Here is a 16,981-nt window from a genome sequence, read left to right on the forward strand (position 1 = left end):
ACCCTGAGAGGAGTATGCCAGTTGAGGAATCCATTGTGGCATTGGGAAAGTCCTTGGGGTTGGAGGTTAGTGGGGATGATGTGGAAGAGTTGGTGGAGGAGGACAATGAAGAACTAACCACTGATGAGCTGCTAGATCAACTTCAATAGCAAGAGGCCAGACCTGAGGAAACTGGTTCGGAGGAGGGGAGAGAGAAATTGAAGAAGTTGCCTACTACAAAGATTAAGGAAATCTGTGCAATGTGGCTGAAAGTGCAAACCTTTATGGATGAAAATCACCCTCACACAGCTATTGCAAGCTGTGCTGGTGACTATTACACTGACAATGTTGTGAAACACTTTAGGGAAGTCATAAAGGAACGAGAGGTACAGGCCACTATGGACAGATATGTTGTGCGACAGAAGTCCAGTGACTCTGAAGCTGGTCCTAGTGACATTAAAAGAAGAAGGGAAGTAACCCCAGAAAAGGACTTGACACCTCAAGTCTTAATGGAAGGGGATTCCCCTTCTAAACACTAAGACTCTCTCCTCCTCCCATCCCATCAATCATCACCAGATCTTCAATAAAGGTAAGTGTCATGTAATTGTGCATGCCTTTTTCATTTCGTGTGTATTAAAATTAATATTTCATGTGGTAAAATTTTTTTTTTCATACTTTGGGGTGTCTTGCACGTATTAATTTGATTTCCATTATTTCTTATGGGGAAAATTCATTCGCATAACGATAATTTCGCATAACAATGAGCTCTCAGGAACGGATTAATATCGTTATGCGGGGGTCCACTGTATATTACCTAAGGCTGTATTATGTTTTCTGGTAATGAAAATAAGAATATACAGTGGACCCCCCTGGCCTCTTGCTCTTGAGATGATCTATCAAGCATCATCAGATGGTTGAATTCTTCCATTGGTCTCCTCCACCAACACCTTCCCACCAAGCTCCTCCCCGCTTAACCTCAACTGAAGTCCCCAATTCACAATTGATTCCTCAGCTGACCTGCTTCTTCCTCTCGGGGTTGGCCTCAAGGCACCCTTAACTGGAGTCCCCACTTTTGTCTACTACATTCTGGTACAAGTTTCCTTGCCAAGTTCAGAAGTTTCAGGTTCTCTTGGTACCTCCCTCCCAGCTTACCTGGAGTGCACAAGTTGAAGACTATTAAAGTCGATCCTTCCAAAACTCTTTTGGGAAGTCAATGATCCCAAGTGTGCTGTGGAATTCACTTCAGAAACACTTTTTAACGAGCAGGCTTTTTGTCTTCTGGCACAGTTTCTTGAAGTTGGAAATGACCTTGCTGGTCCCAATGAGGCTGCAGGAAGAAGGAATGATTGGAGGAAGGCAAAAAGCTTCCTGTTAATGAAAGCTCATGTCCCCCATAAAGTCAAGCTCTGCCACGTCTGTAGAATGACCGAAGGCGTAATTCTGCTGCAGGAGGGGCGCCCTGGGTCTGGTACTTTTGCCGCCAGTTGGGTGATCTTTACGCATTGAGGATGCATGGTGTGACCGTGTTGATTATAAAAGATTCCTAGTGACCCATGCCGCTACTGTTGCCCTCCGCAAGCACACCTGGAAATTATCGCGAGGACATTCTTTGCCGCGAGGCGCTCTGAAATTTCAAGAGTGATACGCTAATAAAGGCTTAACTGCAATCACCCACTAACGATAACTTTCACATCAACAAAGAAATAAGCCTGCAATCTTTCATAAACTTACTGATCCTAAGGTGTGCCTCACTGCCACAGTGAATGTAGGGTCCTGCTTAACATTTTACTTATTTCCAGAAAGTGAGGCCTGTTTCATCGCAATTAAACGCGTTCGGAGTTCCAAGTCCTTCGGTTTCTATGTGCTCCTTCCACTGTACAGCTTTCATATGTCTGGGGTTGAGAGAAATATTTAGCTAGTATATTAACACATTTTTAAACACAGTTATATTTAACTGTTGTTAAGATATATTAGGGAAAGGAATTTTTTTTTTTTTTTACAGTAGTTTTGAAGATAGTGGCATTGAGGCTCTGGAGATTTCTGAAAAGGAGTTCCAGATTTTGGGTCTTCTTATTCACACTTGAGTTTTTACAAAGAATAAAATGGGACGTGCGGAATGTCGTAGAGATTTTTGTGTCTAGTAGTATTATGTCCATTGGTTCTGTTGAAACTATCAAGGAAGTGCTTCAGGTCAGGATTAATATTAGAATTTATTGTTCTGCATATGCAATATACACAGTAGTATATCTGGAGAGGAGTATACCTAAAGAGGGTTTTGGGGGTCAACGCCTCCACGGCCCAGTCAGTGACCAGGCCTCGTGGTGGATCAGGGCCTGATCAACCAGGCTGTTACTGTTGGCCGCACGCAACCCGAAGTATGAACCACAGCCCGGCTGGTCAGGTACTGACTTTAGGTGCCTGTCCAGTGCCTGCTTGAAGACAGCAAGGGGTCTATTGGTAATCCCCTTTATGTATGGTGGGAGGCAGCTGAGCAGTCTTGGGCCTCTGACACTTATTGTGTTGTCTCTTACTTTGCTAGTGGCACCCCTGCTTTTCATTGGGGGGATGTTGCATCGTCTGCCGATTCTTTTGCTTTCATAGGGAGTGATTCTTGTGTGCAAGTTTGGTAGTAATCCCTCTAGGATTTTCAAAGTGTATATACAGCCTCTCCTCACTTAACCCTTTCAGGGTTGGTGCCGTACTAGTACGGCTTGCACGCCAGGGTTGGTGCCATACTAGTACGCATAAATTCTAGCGGCTTCAAATTAAGCGGGAAACAGCTGGTAGGGTCTGCGTGGTCGGTGTGTGCAGTACAAAAAAATTCTGGGACCCAGTGGTGCATTGTGGGAATGCCATTTTAGTAGACCTTGTTCACCATGCCTCGCGGTAAGAAACTCCTCACTCCTCGGCAAATTGGGATATTTTTGTTCCCCAGTGGCAGTTCTAATACAGATGTAAGTGCCAGTGAAGATGAGTTTCAAGGTTTTGGCAAAGTTGTGACTGAAACTAATGCTCATAATACCGATAATAGTGAGGAAAACCCAGACGACCCTCAGCCTTCCACCTCTGCTGCTGGGCCGTTTTGTTCACGTTCAGTTGTACCAGAATCAAAGAGGAAACTCCTATTTTCCCAAATCCCAAACTCAGATGTGAACATTGGTGATGATAGTGATAGTGAACATGAACTACAACCTCTTGAAAACAGTTCCAGTAGTGATAGTGAAGTGGAATATTCTCCAGTGAAGCGTCAGTATATACGACGATATATGCACTCTGGTAGTGTGCCATATGCTATTCCAAGGGGAAGGAGTACATCTCGGAGTACATCCAATTGCTGTACAACAGGAACAGACAGTGAAAATGAAGATGATAGTGTTGCAACTGGGATGGAAAATGTGCATGGTGGTGGTAGTGGTGGTGCCGGCCGTGAGGCACCAGCAGTGGGCCATGCTGCCACCCACGCCGCTGCCTCAGCTGATCTAAAACAAAGGCCACCATCCCCAACCCAGCCACCACACCAATCTCCACAACCACAACCTCCACAACCACCTTTCAACATCCAGTACCCACCAGCAAACTGCACCAGGGACTGGCAAGAAGCTGCCAATTTTGTTCCCAATCCCCATCACTTTGATGAAATTCAAAGTGGAATACGGCCATCTTGTACACTTGAGAACAATGCCACTGAACTAGAATGTTTCAAGTTATTCTATGACAAACCCCTGATGGAAATTATTGTCAGGGAAAGCAACAGATACTACGAGTACACCATGGCAGACACAATACTTTCACCAAACTCATGCCTACACCAGTGGAAGGAGACAACTGTGGCTTAGATGTATCTTTCCTTTGCCACAATAATGTTTATGCCACATGTGTATAAGCACAGTGTGAAATCATACCGGTCGACAGACTGCCTGATTGCAACCCCAGGTTTCAGTGATATAATAGGAGTGAATCGATTTGTGCTACTATTACGTATGCTTCACTTCTCAGACAAAACCAGGCCTGACAGAAACGACAGGTTATATAAGATTAGGAATGTGTTTGTGCATCTGAAACAGAAATTCAATATGTATTTTTATCCCTTCAGGAAGCTTGTTATTGATGAGTCTTTCATTCTGTTCAAAGGAAGACTGTCATTCAAGCAATACATACCAAGCAAGAGGAAACGCTTTGGTATAAAATTGTTTGTGCTTTGTGATTGTTACAGTGATCTTGTATTGGATATAATTGTGTACACTGGAAGTAATACATTGCAAGATACCAGGAAGTTACTGGGTATCTTCGGTGATGCAGTTAGAACAATGATGGAGCCATATCTTGGTAAGGGGCATATTTTATATACTGACAACTGGTACACAAGCCCCTTACTCAGTGATTTCTTGCGAGTGAACATGACAGATGTGTGTGGCACAGTGCGTGCAAATCATAAACATATGCCCAGGTTTGACACTGGCACTCATAGAGGCGAGGTGCAAGCCTTTGCTGCCAATGACATCATGGCATTTCGGTGGCACGACAAACGAGATGTCACACTGTTGTCATCAGTTCACCCTAATGAAATGGCAGACACTGGCAGGCAGCATAGAGAAAGCAATGAACCCATTCTAAAACCTGCAGCTGTGATTGGCTACACCCTCAATATGCATTCAGTGGACAAATGTGACATGCAGATTGGGTTTGCTGATTGTGTTCGCAAGAGTTGTAAGTGGTACATAAAACTCTTTTTGCATCTTCTGGACATTTCCATGCTCAGTGCTTATAATATAAGATGAGGACCAGAAACAAACCGCCATATGGCAAATTTTGTTTGTCTGTCATAAGTCAAATAATAATCAAGTACCAAGGAACAGCACCTGCAATAGAAAACCGCCCACATAATTATCAACAACTGCCTTCTCGTCTGAAGCATGGTGATCACTTCCTAACAAAACTGCCTACTACTGCTTTCATGAAAAAGGCTCAGAAGAGGTGTTACTCTGTGCACATACAACAAAAAAAATGTCCACAACAATGTAGAGACACTCGTTTTGTGTGTGAGGAGTGTAAAACACCATTGTGCATGACACCATGTTTCAAAGACTTCCACAGGCTGCAGAACTTCTAAAAACATGTCCTGTGACTGTATATGTGTATAGAAAATCTAGAAAAATAGTAATAAACAACATTTTGTATTGTTTGTTTGTGTAAATAAGTTTTATAAACAAAATAGTGACAACAGTGTTTATGTAGTTATTGTGTAGTATAGAAAAATAAATAACTTACAAAATAGTGCTCATACTGGTCTCACAGGCCATAAAAGTTACTTGGAAAAAAAAAATTAAAAAATAATAGAAAATAGTACCTAAAAAAATAAATAAAGTAATATCGGGTGACTGGCAGTCGGCGATGTTACCATATGCCGGTCATTTTCTGTCAACTTCATGCCTCCATATCTCGGTAAGTATTGATGGTAAAAATTTTTTGTTTAGCCTATAAAATTCAGAAAAAAACCACTCTTTTCATAAGAAAAAAACAATTTTTTTTTTTCAAATTTTTACCGACCCTGAGAACAGGTTTGGGAGAGGGCCTGCCGACCTTGAAAGGGTTAACGACGGGGTTCTGTTCCTAAGAGTAGGTCGGTAAGTAAACTGGTTGTTTAGTAAGGAACATACCATACTGGTTGGGGGTTTGTCTCAATCATCTTTAATGTCACTTCTGCACCATTTATAACATTTCTGGTATATTTTTAAATATTTATACAGTAGTGTACTGCATACTGTAATAAACAAAATAGAGGAAATCAGTTTTAATATACGTACATTATTTAGGTTCGGACACTGGTTAGAAAGTTGGTCATCAGACCGAGTGGTCGTTAAACGAATACGTCGCTAAGTGAGAAGAGGCTGTAATCACATATCTCTCCCGCCTGCGTTCTAAGAAGCACAGGTTGAGGAACTTCAAGTGTTCCCAGTAATTGAGGTGTTTTATCGCAGTTATGTGTGCTGTGAAGGTTCTCTACATTTTCTAGGTTAGCAATTTCACCTGCGGCGAATGGTGCTGCTAGTGTGTAGCAATATTCCAGCCTATATAGAACAAGCGGCCTGAATAGTGTCATCAAAGGCTTGGCATCCCTAGTTTTGAAGGTTATCATCCATCCTGTCATTTTTCTAGCAGATATGATTGATATAATGTTATGGTCTTTGAAGGTGAGATCCTCTGACATGATCAATCCCAGGTCTTTTACATTAGTTTTTTGCTCTATTGTGTACAGGTCTCCCTCAACATTCGCATTTTCAACTTTTGCAGGCTTCACACATTTGCGAATTCCCAACTGCCAAATTCCCAACTGCCAAATTCCCAGCCTCCAAATCATATTTAAGTTTCACGCCACCTGCAAGTCCCTACTACCCTCCCTCCGACCGCCGCAACTGGCAGCCAGCCCTCCCACCACTCAGTGTGGTGAGTGTTTTGCTTGTTCATTATTTGCTATTAAACTACAGTATAAATAATCTCAACCCATTCATGACTGAATATTGGAATGGCTATTCGGACAGGTATTGGACGGTGACATCATAAGTTTACTCTTGAACACGGCAAAGAATCAAACATTTCTGCTACTGCTAATAATAATAATAATAATACGATAGAATTGAAGGAAATTGTACAAAAATCCGAGGGTTGAAGCAGTGGTGGAAGAAGTGGTTGACGCATCGTCAGGCCTTTGTTTATGCTGGAGTTAGCATTAGTCTCCACACTTCCAAACATTTCACAATAATTCACTGTGTTTGGTGCTTGTATATTGAGTGCGACCGGAGTGGTAGAGGCAGCGGTTGAGGCAGTGGTTGAGGCAGCGGGTGAGGCAGCAGTTGAGGCAGCGGTTGAGGCAGTGGTTGAGGCAGCGGTTGAGGCAGCGGTTGAGGCAGCGGTTGAGGCAGCGGTTGAGGCAGCGGTTGAGGGAGTGGTATTTAACCCTATGATTGTCGCAACCCCCAATCCTGAGGTGTCTCCTGGTGTCGCAAAATTAAAAAAAAAAAAAAAAAATATTTTTTCTTATGAAATGATAGAGAATCTTTTCCCGATTGTAAAGACACTAAAAACACGATATTTGATGGAAAACTGATGGAATTACGCTCTCGCGAAGTTAGCGACCTCGGCGATATTTACAAATCGATGATTTCGTGCACTTTGAGCCCTATTTTTGGCTAATTCCATTGTTCCAGTCGACCAAACTTATAGCTATTTCTTTAGAACTCCATTTTTTCTATCGATTGAGTACAAGAAACTGCCCATTTACCGATTTCAACTACCCAATAACTTAGTCAGAAATTTGCAATTTGGCAAATATCATGAAAATTAAAAAATATGACAATTTCAAAATAAGGTCCAGAATGAACAATGCAGACATTCCTGGCTCTAAAATAACATTTTCTTTGTTCATTCAAAACAAAAAATAGAACATTTATTGTTATGCAGACTACTGCAATACTGTAATAATTGTATAAATAATGTCAACCCATTCATGACTGCACATTAGAATGGCTAGTTGGACATTTATTGGACAATGACATTATTTGTTTACTTTTGAACATCTGCAAAAATCACACATTTCCCCTACTTTGAGCTCCATTTCCAGGTTCTTTTTATAGCAAAATCAATCAAAATCACATCTATTTCTATAGTATGTTTTCCATTCTATCAAATGAGACCAAGAAAACGAGAATACAACCATAAATACTATACAAAAATAGACCACAAAGTCGGCATTTTAATTAAAAAAAATGGTCGGAGTTTTTTTTTACTCATTATGCACTGCGTGCTCCAGGATTTTTTTTATATGGTGCACACTGACCACACAGACCCATTCTCTCACATGTGGGCCTACCAGCTTTCTCCTGCTTGATTTGAAGCCGCTAGAATTTATGAGTATATATATGTCAAACATGGTACCTTGTAAGATGTATATATACAACCGTGCACAGGGTACCATATGGTACAGGGTACCATAGAGTACAGGACACCATATAGTACAGATACAGGGATAACTATGGAAATAAGTCACCCTGACTTTTTTTGGGTTATCCTAGGATTTTATATGTATGCTGCTATCAACATGACTCAAGAAATCGTAATGCATTTGTGGTCACAGAGGTGCCTGTGCTAACCTTCCTATGGTGTAGAAATATACCTAGTTGGATGAATCTTATTGTGGCTAGCTGGTCTAGTGGCTAACGCGACGGGCTGGAGTTTTGAGACTCTATGACTGCGGGTTCAATCCCGGCCGGGGGTATGGTTTGTATGCTGCTATGTATGATAATCTATGTAATTGTATTTCTGTATACCTGAATAAACTTACTCAAGTGCATGTGGCATCATAAGTAAGTTTATTTAGTTATACACAAATGAAGTTACATAGAATATCATACTTAGCAGCATATGTTTGGAGAACCTAGGATAACCCAAAAAAGTCAGACTTATTTCCATTAGGGTCCCTGTACCCTGTACCATATGGTATAATGTACCATATGATACCATTGTACCATATGATACCATTGTACCTTATGATACCATTGTACCATATGATACCAATGTATGACATGGCACCATTGTACCATATGGTACCATTGTACCATATGGCACAATGGTAACATATGGTTCAAAACCATAGAACTCGTCTTCAGCTCCACTTCCATCAGTCTTAGAACTGTAAGTTGTGAAGAGGAGAGTCAGAATTCGCCCGGAGAGTGAGTGGGGAGTGAGAGCTTCCTTGCCGCCAGGCACAATGAACAAAGCTACTTTGCCGGCGTTCCCACAATGCCATACGGGCATCCAGATTTTTTCTATGGTGTGCACACTGACCACCCAGACCCATTCTCTCAGATTTAGGCCTACCAGCCTTCTTGCACTAAATTTGATGCCGCTAGAATTTTGGCGTAGATCTACGGTTTGGACCTTGAACGTAAAGCCGTAGATCTACGGGACGGACCCTGAAAGGGTTAAGGCATTGAGTCATTCTCTCATATATAGGCCCAAAATTTACCGCTCACTGCTTATCTGAGTGAGCTGAGCTCATCATGTAGTTCTACGGCACAGACCTAGAGCTCAAACCCGTAATACTATGGCACGAACCTCGAAAGGGTGAAGGTGATTTGCTGTTGTTAGTTTCAAATTTGCCTGAAATGCTTAGTATATAAAGGGGCTTTTGGCATGTACACCCAACTATTACAGTGGAACCTCAAATATCGAACTTTCTTCAGTCCAGAAGGCTGTTCGAGTGCCTTTACCGAATGAATTTATTCCCATCAGGAATAACATAAATTAAATTAGTCCATTTCAGACCCTCAAAAATACACTTATAAAAGCACTTACAAAAATACACTTACATAATTGGTCGTGTTGGGAGCAGTTCGATTTTTGAGGTTCCACTGTATATTCCTTTGTACAAACATGTACAGGTCTCCCTCAACATTCACGTTTTTAGCTTTCGCGGGCTTCACACATTCGCGAATTCCCAACCGCCAAATTCCCAGCCACCACATTCCCAGCTGCCAAATCATATTCAAGTTTCCCGCCACCTGCGAGTCCCTACTACCCTCCCTCCGACCCCCGCAACTAGCAGCCATCCCTCCCACCACTCAGTGTGGTGAGTGTTTTGTTTGTTCATTATTTGCTATTAAACTACAGTATAAATAATGTAAACACATTCATGACTGCATATTGGAATGGCTATTTGGACAGGTATTGGACGGTGACATCATGTGTTTACTCTTGAACACAGCAAAGAATCAAACATTTCTGCTACTGCTAATAATAATAATAATAATAATAATAATAATAATAATAATAATAATAATAATAATAATAATAATAATAATAATAATAATACGATATAATTGAAGAAGGAAATTGTACAAAAATACGAGGGAGTGGTTGACACATCGTCAGTGTGGCTTTGTTTATGCTGGAGTGAACATTAGTCTCCCTGCTCTTCCAAACATTTCACAATAATTCATTGTTTGGTGCTTGTAGATTGAGTGTGACTGGAGTGGTTGAGGCAGTGGTAGAGGCAGTGGTAGAGGCAGTGATAGAGGCAGTGATAGAGGCAGTGGTAGAGGCAGTGGTAGAGGCAGTGATAGAGGCAGTGATAGAGGCAGTGGTAGAGGCAGTGGTAGAGGCAGTGGTAGAGGCAGTGATAGAGGCAGTGGTAGAGGCAGTGGTAGAGGCAGTGATAGAGGCAGTGATAGAGGCAGTGATAGAGGCAGTGGTAGAGGCAGTGGTAGAGGCAGTGGTAGAGGCAGTGGTAGAGGCAGTGGTAGAGGCAGTGGTAGAGGCAGTGGTAGAGGCAGTGATAGAGGCAGTGATAGAGGCAGTGATAGAGGCAGTAATAGAGGCAGTGGTAGAGGCAGTGGTAGAGGCAGTGGTAGAGGCAGTGGTAGAGGCAGTGGTAGAGGCAGTGATAGAGGCAGTGATAGAGGCAGTGATAGAGGCAGTGATAGAGGCAGTGATAGAGGCAGTGGTAGAGGCAGTGATATTTACTAACATATATGTTATAAATAATAATAGTACATTATGAATAACATTTATTATTATTATTATAAATGTTATTAATATTAACATGTTCTATTATTATTTATAACATACGTATATGTTAGTAAATACCACTGCCTCTACCACTGCCTCTACCACTGCCTCTATCACTGCCTCTACCACTGCCTCTACCACTGTCTCTATCACTGCCTCTACCACTGCCTCTACCACTGTCTCTATCACTGCCTCTATCACTGCCTCTACCACTGTCTCTATCACTGCCTCTATCACTGCCTCTATCACTGCCTCTACCACTGCCTCTACCACTGCCTCTACCACTGCCTCTACCACTGCCTCTACCACTGCCTCTATCACTGCCTCTATCACTGCCTCAACCACTGAATTATTGTGCCTCTAAACCACTGCCTCTATGCCTCTACCACTGCCTCTAACTGATCACTGCCTCTACCACTGCCTCAACTGCTGAATTATTGTGAAATGTTTGGAAGAGCAGGGAGACTAATGTTCACTCCAGCATAAACAAAGCCACACTGACGATGTGTCAACCACTCCCTCGTATTTTTGTACAATTTCCTTCTTCAATTATATCGTATTATTATTATTATTATTATTATTATTACTATTGTTATTATTAGCAGTAGCAGAAATGTTTGATTCTTCGCTGTGTTCAAGAGTAAACACATGATGTCACCGTCCAATACCTGTTCAAATAGCCATTCCAATATGCAGTCATGAATGTGTTTACATTATTTATACTGTAGTTTAATAGCAAATAATGAACAAACAAAACACTCACCACACTGAGTGGTGGGAGGGCTGGCTGCCAGTTGCGGCGGTCGGAGGGAGGGTAGTAGGGACTCGCATTGGTTGAGGAAGTGGTGGAGGCAGTGGTGGAGTCTGTGGTATTTAATAACATACATGTTATTAAAGCATAACATGTATATATTTAGTACAACTTACATTTTCATGTATTTTATGATTGTTCATGGTTCAACAAGTTAAGCAGTATTGTATTATATTTCCCTACAATATATTGGGGCACCAAACATTCACGGTTTTTCAACATTCGTGAGGCTCTTGATCCCCTAACCCTCGCGAATGTTGAGGGACACCTGTACAGTGGAACCTCAAATTTCGTACGTATCGCTTATCTAACTCTTCGAAAATAGAACCCTTTTTTTGAACCAACTTTGTCCCTATTATCGAACTCGCCCCTATTTTTGAACCGCTGGGTACCAGACCTGTCCGGCAGCCCGCTCTGTCCGCGTCCCCACGCAGGCGCCACGAGCCAGTCTGGTTTTGTTGATGCTTGAGTGAGCACTAACCTGCGCTCTCATTCAAACATTTTACGATTATTTCATTATGTTTAGTGCTTGTGGGACTGTGAAATAAGCTACAATGGGCCCAAAGAAACTTGCTAGTGGTACCCCTGTGGGAAAGAAAGTGAGAAACACCATAGATGTGAAGAAGGAAATAATACAGAAGTGGAATGATGCCCAAGTGGAATGATGTCCAAATGTCTGTGGAGAAGTACCACCCTGAGCAAGCTGAAACAAGCCATCTTTGCAACAAGTTCAGTGACAGAACCAAATCCCATTTTAGGGAAATCTTAAAGGGTCACCAGAAACAGAGGACTGTGGACAGTTATTTTGTGAGACAGGGGTCCAGTGACTCTCAAGATGGTCCTAGTGGCATTAAAAGACAGAGAAGGGAAGTAACCCCAGAGAGGGCTTTGATACCTGAAGTCCTCATGGAGGGGGATTCTCCTTCCAAACACTAACCCCAACTCCCTCGCTCCTCCTCCCTATCTTCCAGATTCCATCACCAATCTTCAAGAAAGGTAAGTAAAATGTTATTTTATATGTTTATTTAAATCTATTAATACATAATTGAACACTATATTTGTTGTATGTAAAACTATAATTAATCTCTATAAAATGTATTTTTTTTTGTGAAAAGTTTTGGGTTTCTGGAACGGATTAATTGTATTTCCATTATTTCTTATGGTAAATATTGCTTCGCTTTTCAGACTTTTCAAATTTAGAACTAACTCCTGGAAAGGATAGTTCGATATTTGAGGTTCCACTGTATCATGTTGAAATAAAATATTATTGTTAATACAAGTAATAATGCAGACCAAGAAACATTTCTCTCATTTGAGCCTACAGCAGACAAAGTGGACTGCTATCCAAAAACATGAAAACTTTATAGTCTGGGAAGTGAATATATGAGTGAGCTAGTACCCAACCCATCAGATCACAAGAAGAAGTGTATTACCAGCTGACAGACTCAGCAAGGCCAGTACTGAACCCCTTATTTTATCTCTGTCTTCTCAACAATGAAGCACTGTTGTCCAACAATGGACCACAGCTCTAAAAGCATCCTCAACTTCTAGGCAAGTGAAAACAGTGTATACTGGTCTCCAGGCAAGGCAGTCACATGGGAGCATGCTTAGTGAATGCGGCCCCAGGCACTGGCAAAAGAGTAATCTAACCACCAACACCATGTAAAGAAAACAAGAATTAGACACATGTGCAACATATGGGTAGCTTTATTTATAGAAGTTTCACCAACCAGTGGTTTTATCAATACAAGGACATAATATGTAGAATGTAGAATTATATACAAATAAAGATACCCAGATGTTGCACACATCTAATTCTTCATCTTGTCGATATTATATACCATTCACGTACAACTTGTCAGACACTGCAAAAACAGGGAATCTTAATACAGAGGACATCTCCACAACCTTCATGCTTACTACTGGCCTATTCCATAGATATGACCTACTCCCACTGGGGAATTCCACCTAACAGTGACAGTCATCTTCTGCACATCCCTCGCCTGATGCCAGTATATATGTGCTAAGCTTCAAGCCTGTGCTTCAGATTTTTCAAGACTACAGTGCTCTTCACCAACTCCAAGGGTGAGGGACTGATTACCTCATCATTTGTATATAATTCTACATTCTTCACATTATGCCCTTGTATTATACTGATAAAGCCACTGGCTGGCAAAATGTCTACAAATAAAGATACCCAGATGTTACACGTGTCTAATTCTTTATCTTGTCCGTATTATATACCATTCATATATACCAAGTAAATGAGTAAGCCTTTTCAAGGCTATTCACAATGTAGAAAAATGAGCAAGAATTAGGGATAGGAACAATTTCAAATTTAATCAAGAGGCCCTTTACAGGTATGTAACTTAGGCAATTTAATACTGAGGCACTGTACAATTAATCTCAAAAGAAACTAATAAAAAGGCAAAATACAGGTATGTACCTTAGGAAACTGGGAGGGTGCTAGGAATGGTAGTAAGGGTAGCTATCTATACTGGGTATGTATAAAACAAACTCCTCACTCACCCTGCCTGCCTGCCTGCCACCATTCATCTACATTCTTGTGCTCTCAGAAGTAGCTTTTTTTCAAATTATACTTGTCTCTGCAACTTTAAGTGACAGTATGACTGCTACCTAGAAGATGAGGATATGTTCTTTGTAGGTTTCTGTAGATTTGAGTAGGACACTTTAGAAGCACAGGTTGGTGCAGAATTACCCCAGGCTAAACTGCATCATGCTATAGAATAATCTGGCTTCAATATATAAATTTAGTGCAGAACATATTATAAAAAATGCACATCAAAACATGCAATTTATAATGGTTTACTATATCAGTTTTTAATAGTCTACAAGAAATAAATATTGTATATTACTTTATTTTACCCAGGCTGAGTACAAATGAGAAAAAATCCCATTACCTAGGTCTGAAACTAACATGGGCAAAGCCACCTCCCCCCCAAAAAAATTAATATAGATTCTAATGATTTTCAATCTCATACTCATCTTTAGTATTTGCCAATAAATATTCCAATTCTCTGAATAATTTTCATCTACCTTATAGTCTTAAATTAGACCTTAGGTGTGAGCAATACGAGTCATCAGAATGATACCTTCTATGAGAATTTTCTAATATTAAAACTCTAGGTCATGCAATGTTATGTCTGTAGTTCATCAAATTCTGCTAGAAAAATAGACAAATGAATGTGCAGATAAATGTATGAATTCTTTTCTATAATTATTTTTCAGGCATTTTTAAAATACTAAACATAGAATGCAAATAAAACAAGCAACAAATATCACAACATAATATATTAAATATAGCCCTTACTTGACCAGCTGTGTCAAGAATATCAAGCAGAGCCGGCTCCCCGTCAATGACTGCTTGCCGCTGATAAGCATCCTCTGAAAAGAAGCAATGAAAAGCATGGAGGAATTGTAGGATCATGTAAATGAATTAAATGGCAAGTTGATTAATTAAACCCTTTAAGTGTCAAGACCCTTGCTCACAAACTTGCTCATAATGTCGAAGAATTTAACCCTGTCACTGTCGAGACCCCTGCTCACAAACTTGCTCTCAGTGTCAAAGAATTTAAAAAAAAAAAAAAAAAAAACTTTTTCCTATGAAATGATAGAGAATCTTTTCCCAATGGTAAGGACACCCAAAGTATGAAATTTGATAGAAAACTCATGGAATTACACTCTCACAAAGTTAGTGGTCTCGGCGATATTTACGCACTGGCGATTTCGCCCACATTGAGCCCTATTTTGGGCCAATTCCTTTGTTCCACTTGACCAAACTTATAGCGATTTTGCTACAACTCCTTTTATTATGTCGACTGAGTACAAGAAACCACCCATTTACCTATTTTAACTACACAAAAAAGTGATCAGAAATTGCTAATTTGGCCAATTTTGCACAAAATTCAAGAAAGGTCAATTTCAAAATAGAGGCCAGAATAAACAATGCAGACATTTCTGCTGCTAAAAATAACATTTTCTCTGTTCATTAGTCATGTCTCCAGGCCCCTCTTATATTATGTTTGCTTTTCATTTTGAATTTTTATTCACACAAAAAATAGATGACTTGCTATTTTTCAGACTACTGCATGATGGTAATTACTTTTTTTTTTTTTTTTTATCACACTGGCCGATTCCCACCAAGGCAGGGTGGCCCAAAAAAGAAAAACTTTCACCATCATTCACTCCATCACTGTCTTGCCAGAAGGGTGCTTTACACTACAGTTTTTAAACTGCAACATTAACACCCCTCCTTCAGAGTGCAGGCACTGTACTTCCCATCTCCAGGACTCAAGTCCGGCCTGCCGGTTTCCCTGAACCCCTTCATAAATGTTACTTTGCTCACACTCCAACAGCACGTCAAGTATTAAAAACCATTTGTCTCCATTCACTCCTATCAAACACGCTCACGCATGCCTGCTGGAAGTCCAAGCCCCTCGCACACAAAACCTCCTTTACCCCCTCCCTCCAACCTTTCCTAGGCCGACCCCTACCCCGCCTTCCTTCCACTACAGACTGATACACTCTTAAAGTTATTCTGTTTCGCTCCATTCTCTCCACATGTCCGAACCACCTCAACAACCCTTCCTCAGCCCTCTGGACAACAGTTTTGGTAATGATTGTATAAATAATATCAGTGCATTCGTGAGTGCATATTAGACTGGCCAGTTGATGTGTATTGGATGCAGGATGTGATTTGTTTACTCTTGAACATCATCAAAACTCTAACATTTCTGATACTTGGAGCTCAATTTCAAGCTACTTTTAGTTGGTAAACCATTACAAATCACATCTATTTCTGTAAAATATCTTCCATTCTATCAAATGAGACCAAGAAAACGAGAATACAACCATAAATACCATACGAAAATACACCACAAATTCACTGTTTTAAACCAAAAACACAATCATAGTTTTTTCTCATTATGTGTACATTGTTTGCTTACAGTTTTTTTTTTATACTGCCCACACTGACCATGCAGACCCATTCTCTCATATACAGGCCTACCAGTTTTCTCCAGCAAGACTGAAAGCCACTAAAATTTTGGCATTGTATTACGGGACAAACCCTGGCTTCAAAGCCGTAATTTTACAGGAATGGCACTGAGGGGGGTTTACAAGTAGTTCACACCACACAAATAATAACAACAGTTCACACCACACAAATATTAAATAACAATAGTTCACACCACACAAATAATAATTTATTTTTTCCTCTTTGGATAATCCGAAAAGACATTGAAGAAGCTAATGGAAGATGTGAGAAAAACATGCTAAGAGAATGACTGTCAGTATGACATTGTGGATTTTAAGGCATGCGGTGGCAACAGTCTCTAAATACACAGTTTCAGGAGGCAACAGTATAAGCATATTCAGTGTAAAGTTCCTGAAGGCAACAGTCTGAACATACCTGGAGTATACAGTCCCTGGAGACAACAGCCTGAATGTACCTAGAGTGAAGAACAGTTTGAACAGTCTGAACATACCTAGAGTATAGACCCTGGAGACAACAGTCTAAATGTACCCAGAGTAGAGAACAGTATGAACAGTTTGAACATACATAGAGTGAACAGTCCTTAGAGGCAACAGCACATGACCACTAAACTG

The 16,981-nt window shown here is 40.6% G+C and overlaps 1 protein-coding gene across 1 annotated transcript in view; it reads right to left on the reverse strand.

Annotated features, from left to right (window-relative positions):
• Nucleotides 1-16,981, reverse strand: part of LOC128703809 (Ras-related protein interacting with calmodulin) — a 131,048-nt gene that overhangs the window by 43,613 nt on the left and 70,454 nt on the right. Inside the window, exon 3 of the mRNA XM_053798651.2 lies at nucleotides 14,685-14,758. Coding sequence (XP_053654626.2) covers nucleotides 14,685-14,758 — 74 coding nt within the window. The remainder of the gene's footprint in view (nucleotides 1-14,684; nucleotides 14,759-16,981) is intronic.

The sequence above is a fragment of the Cherax quadricarinatus genome, chromosome 87 (genome assembly GCF_038502225.1).
Source record: "Cherax quadricarinatus isolate ZL_2023a chromosome 87, ASM3850222v1, whole genome shotgun sequence".
NCBI classification, from domain to species: Eukaryota; Metazoa; Arthropoda; class Malacostraca; order Decapoda; family Parastacidae; genus Cherax; species Cherax quadricarinatus.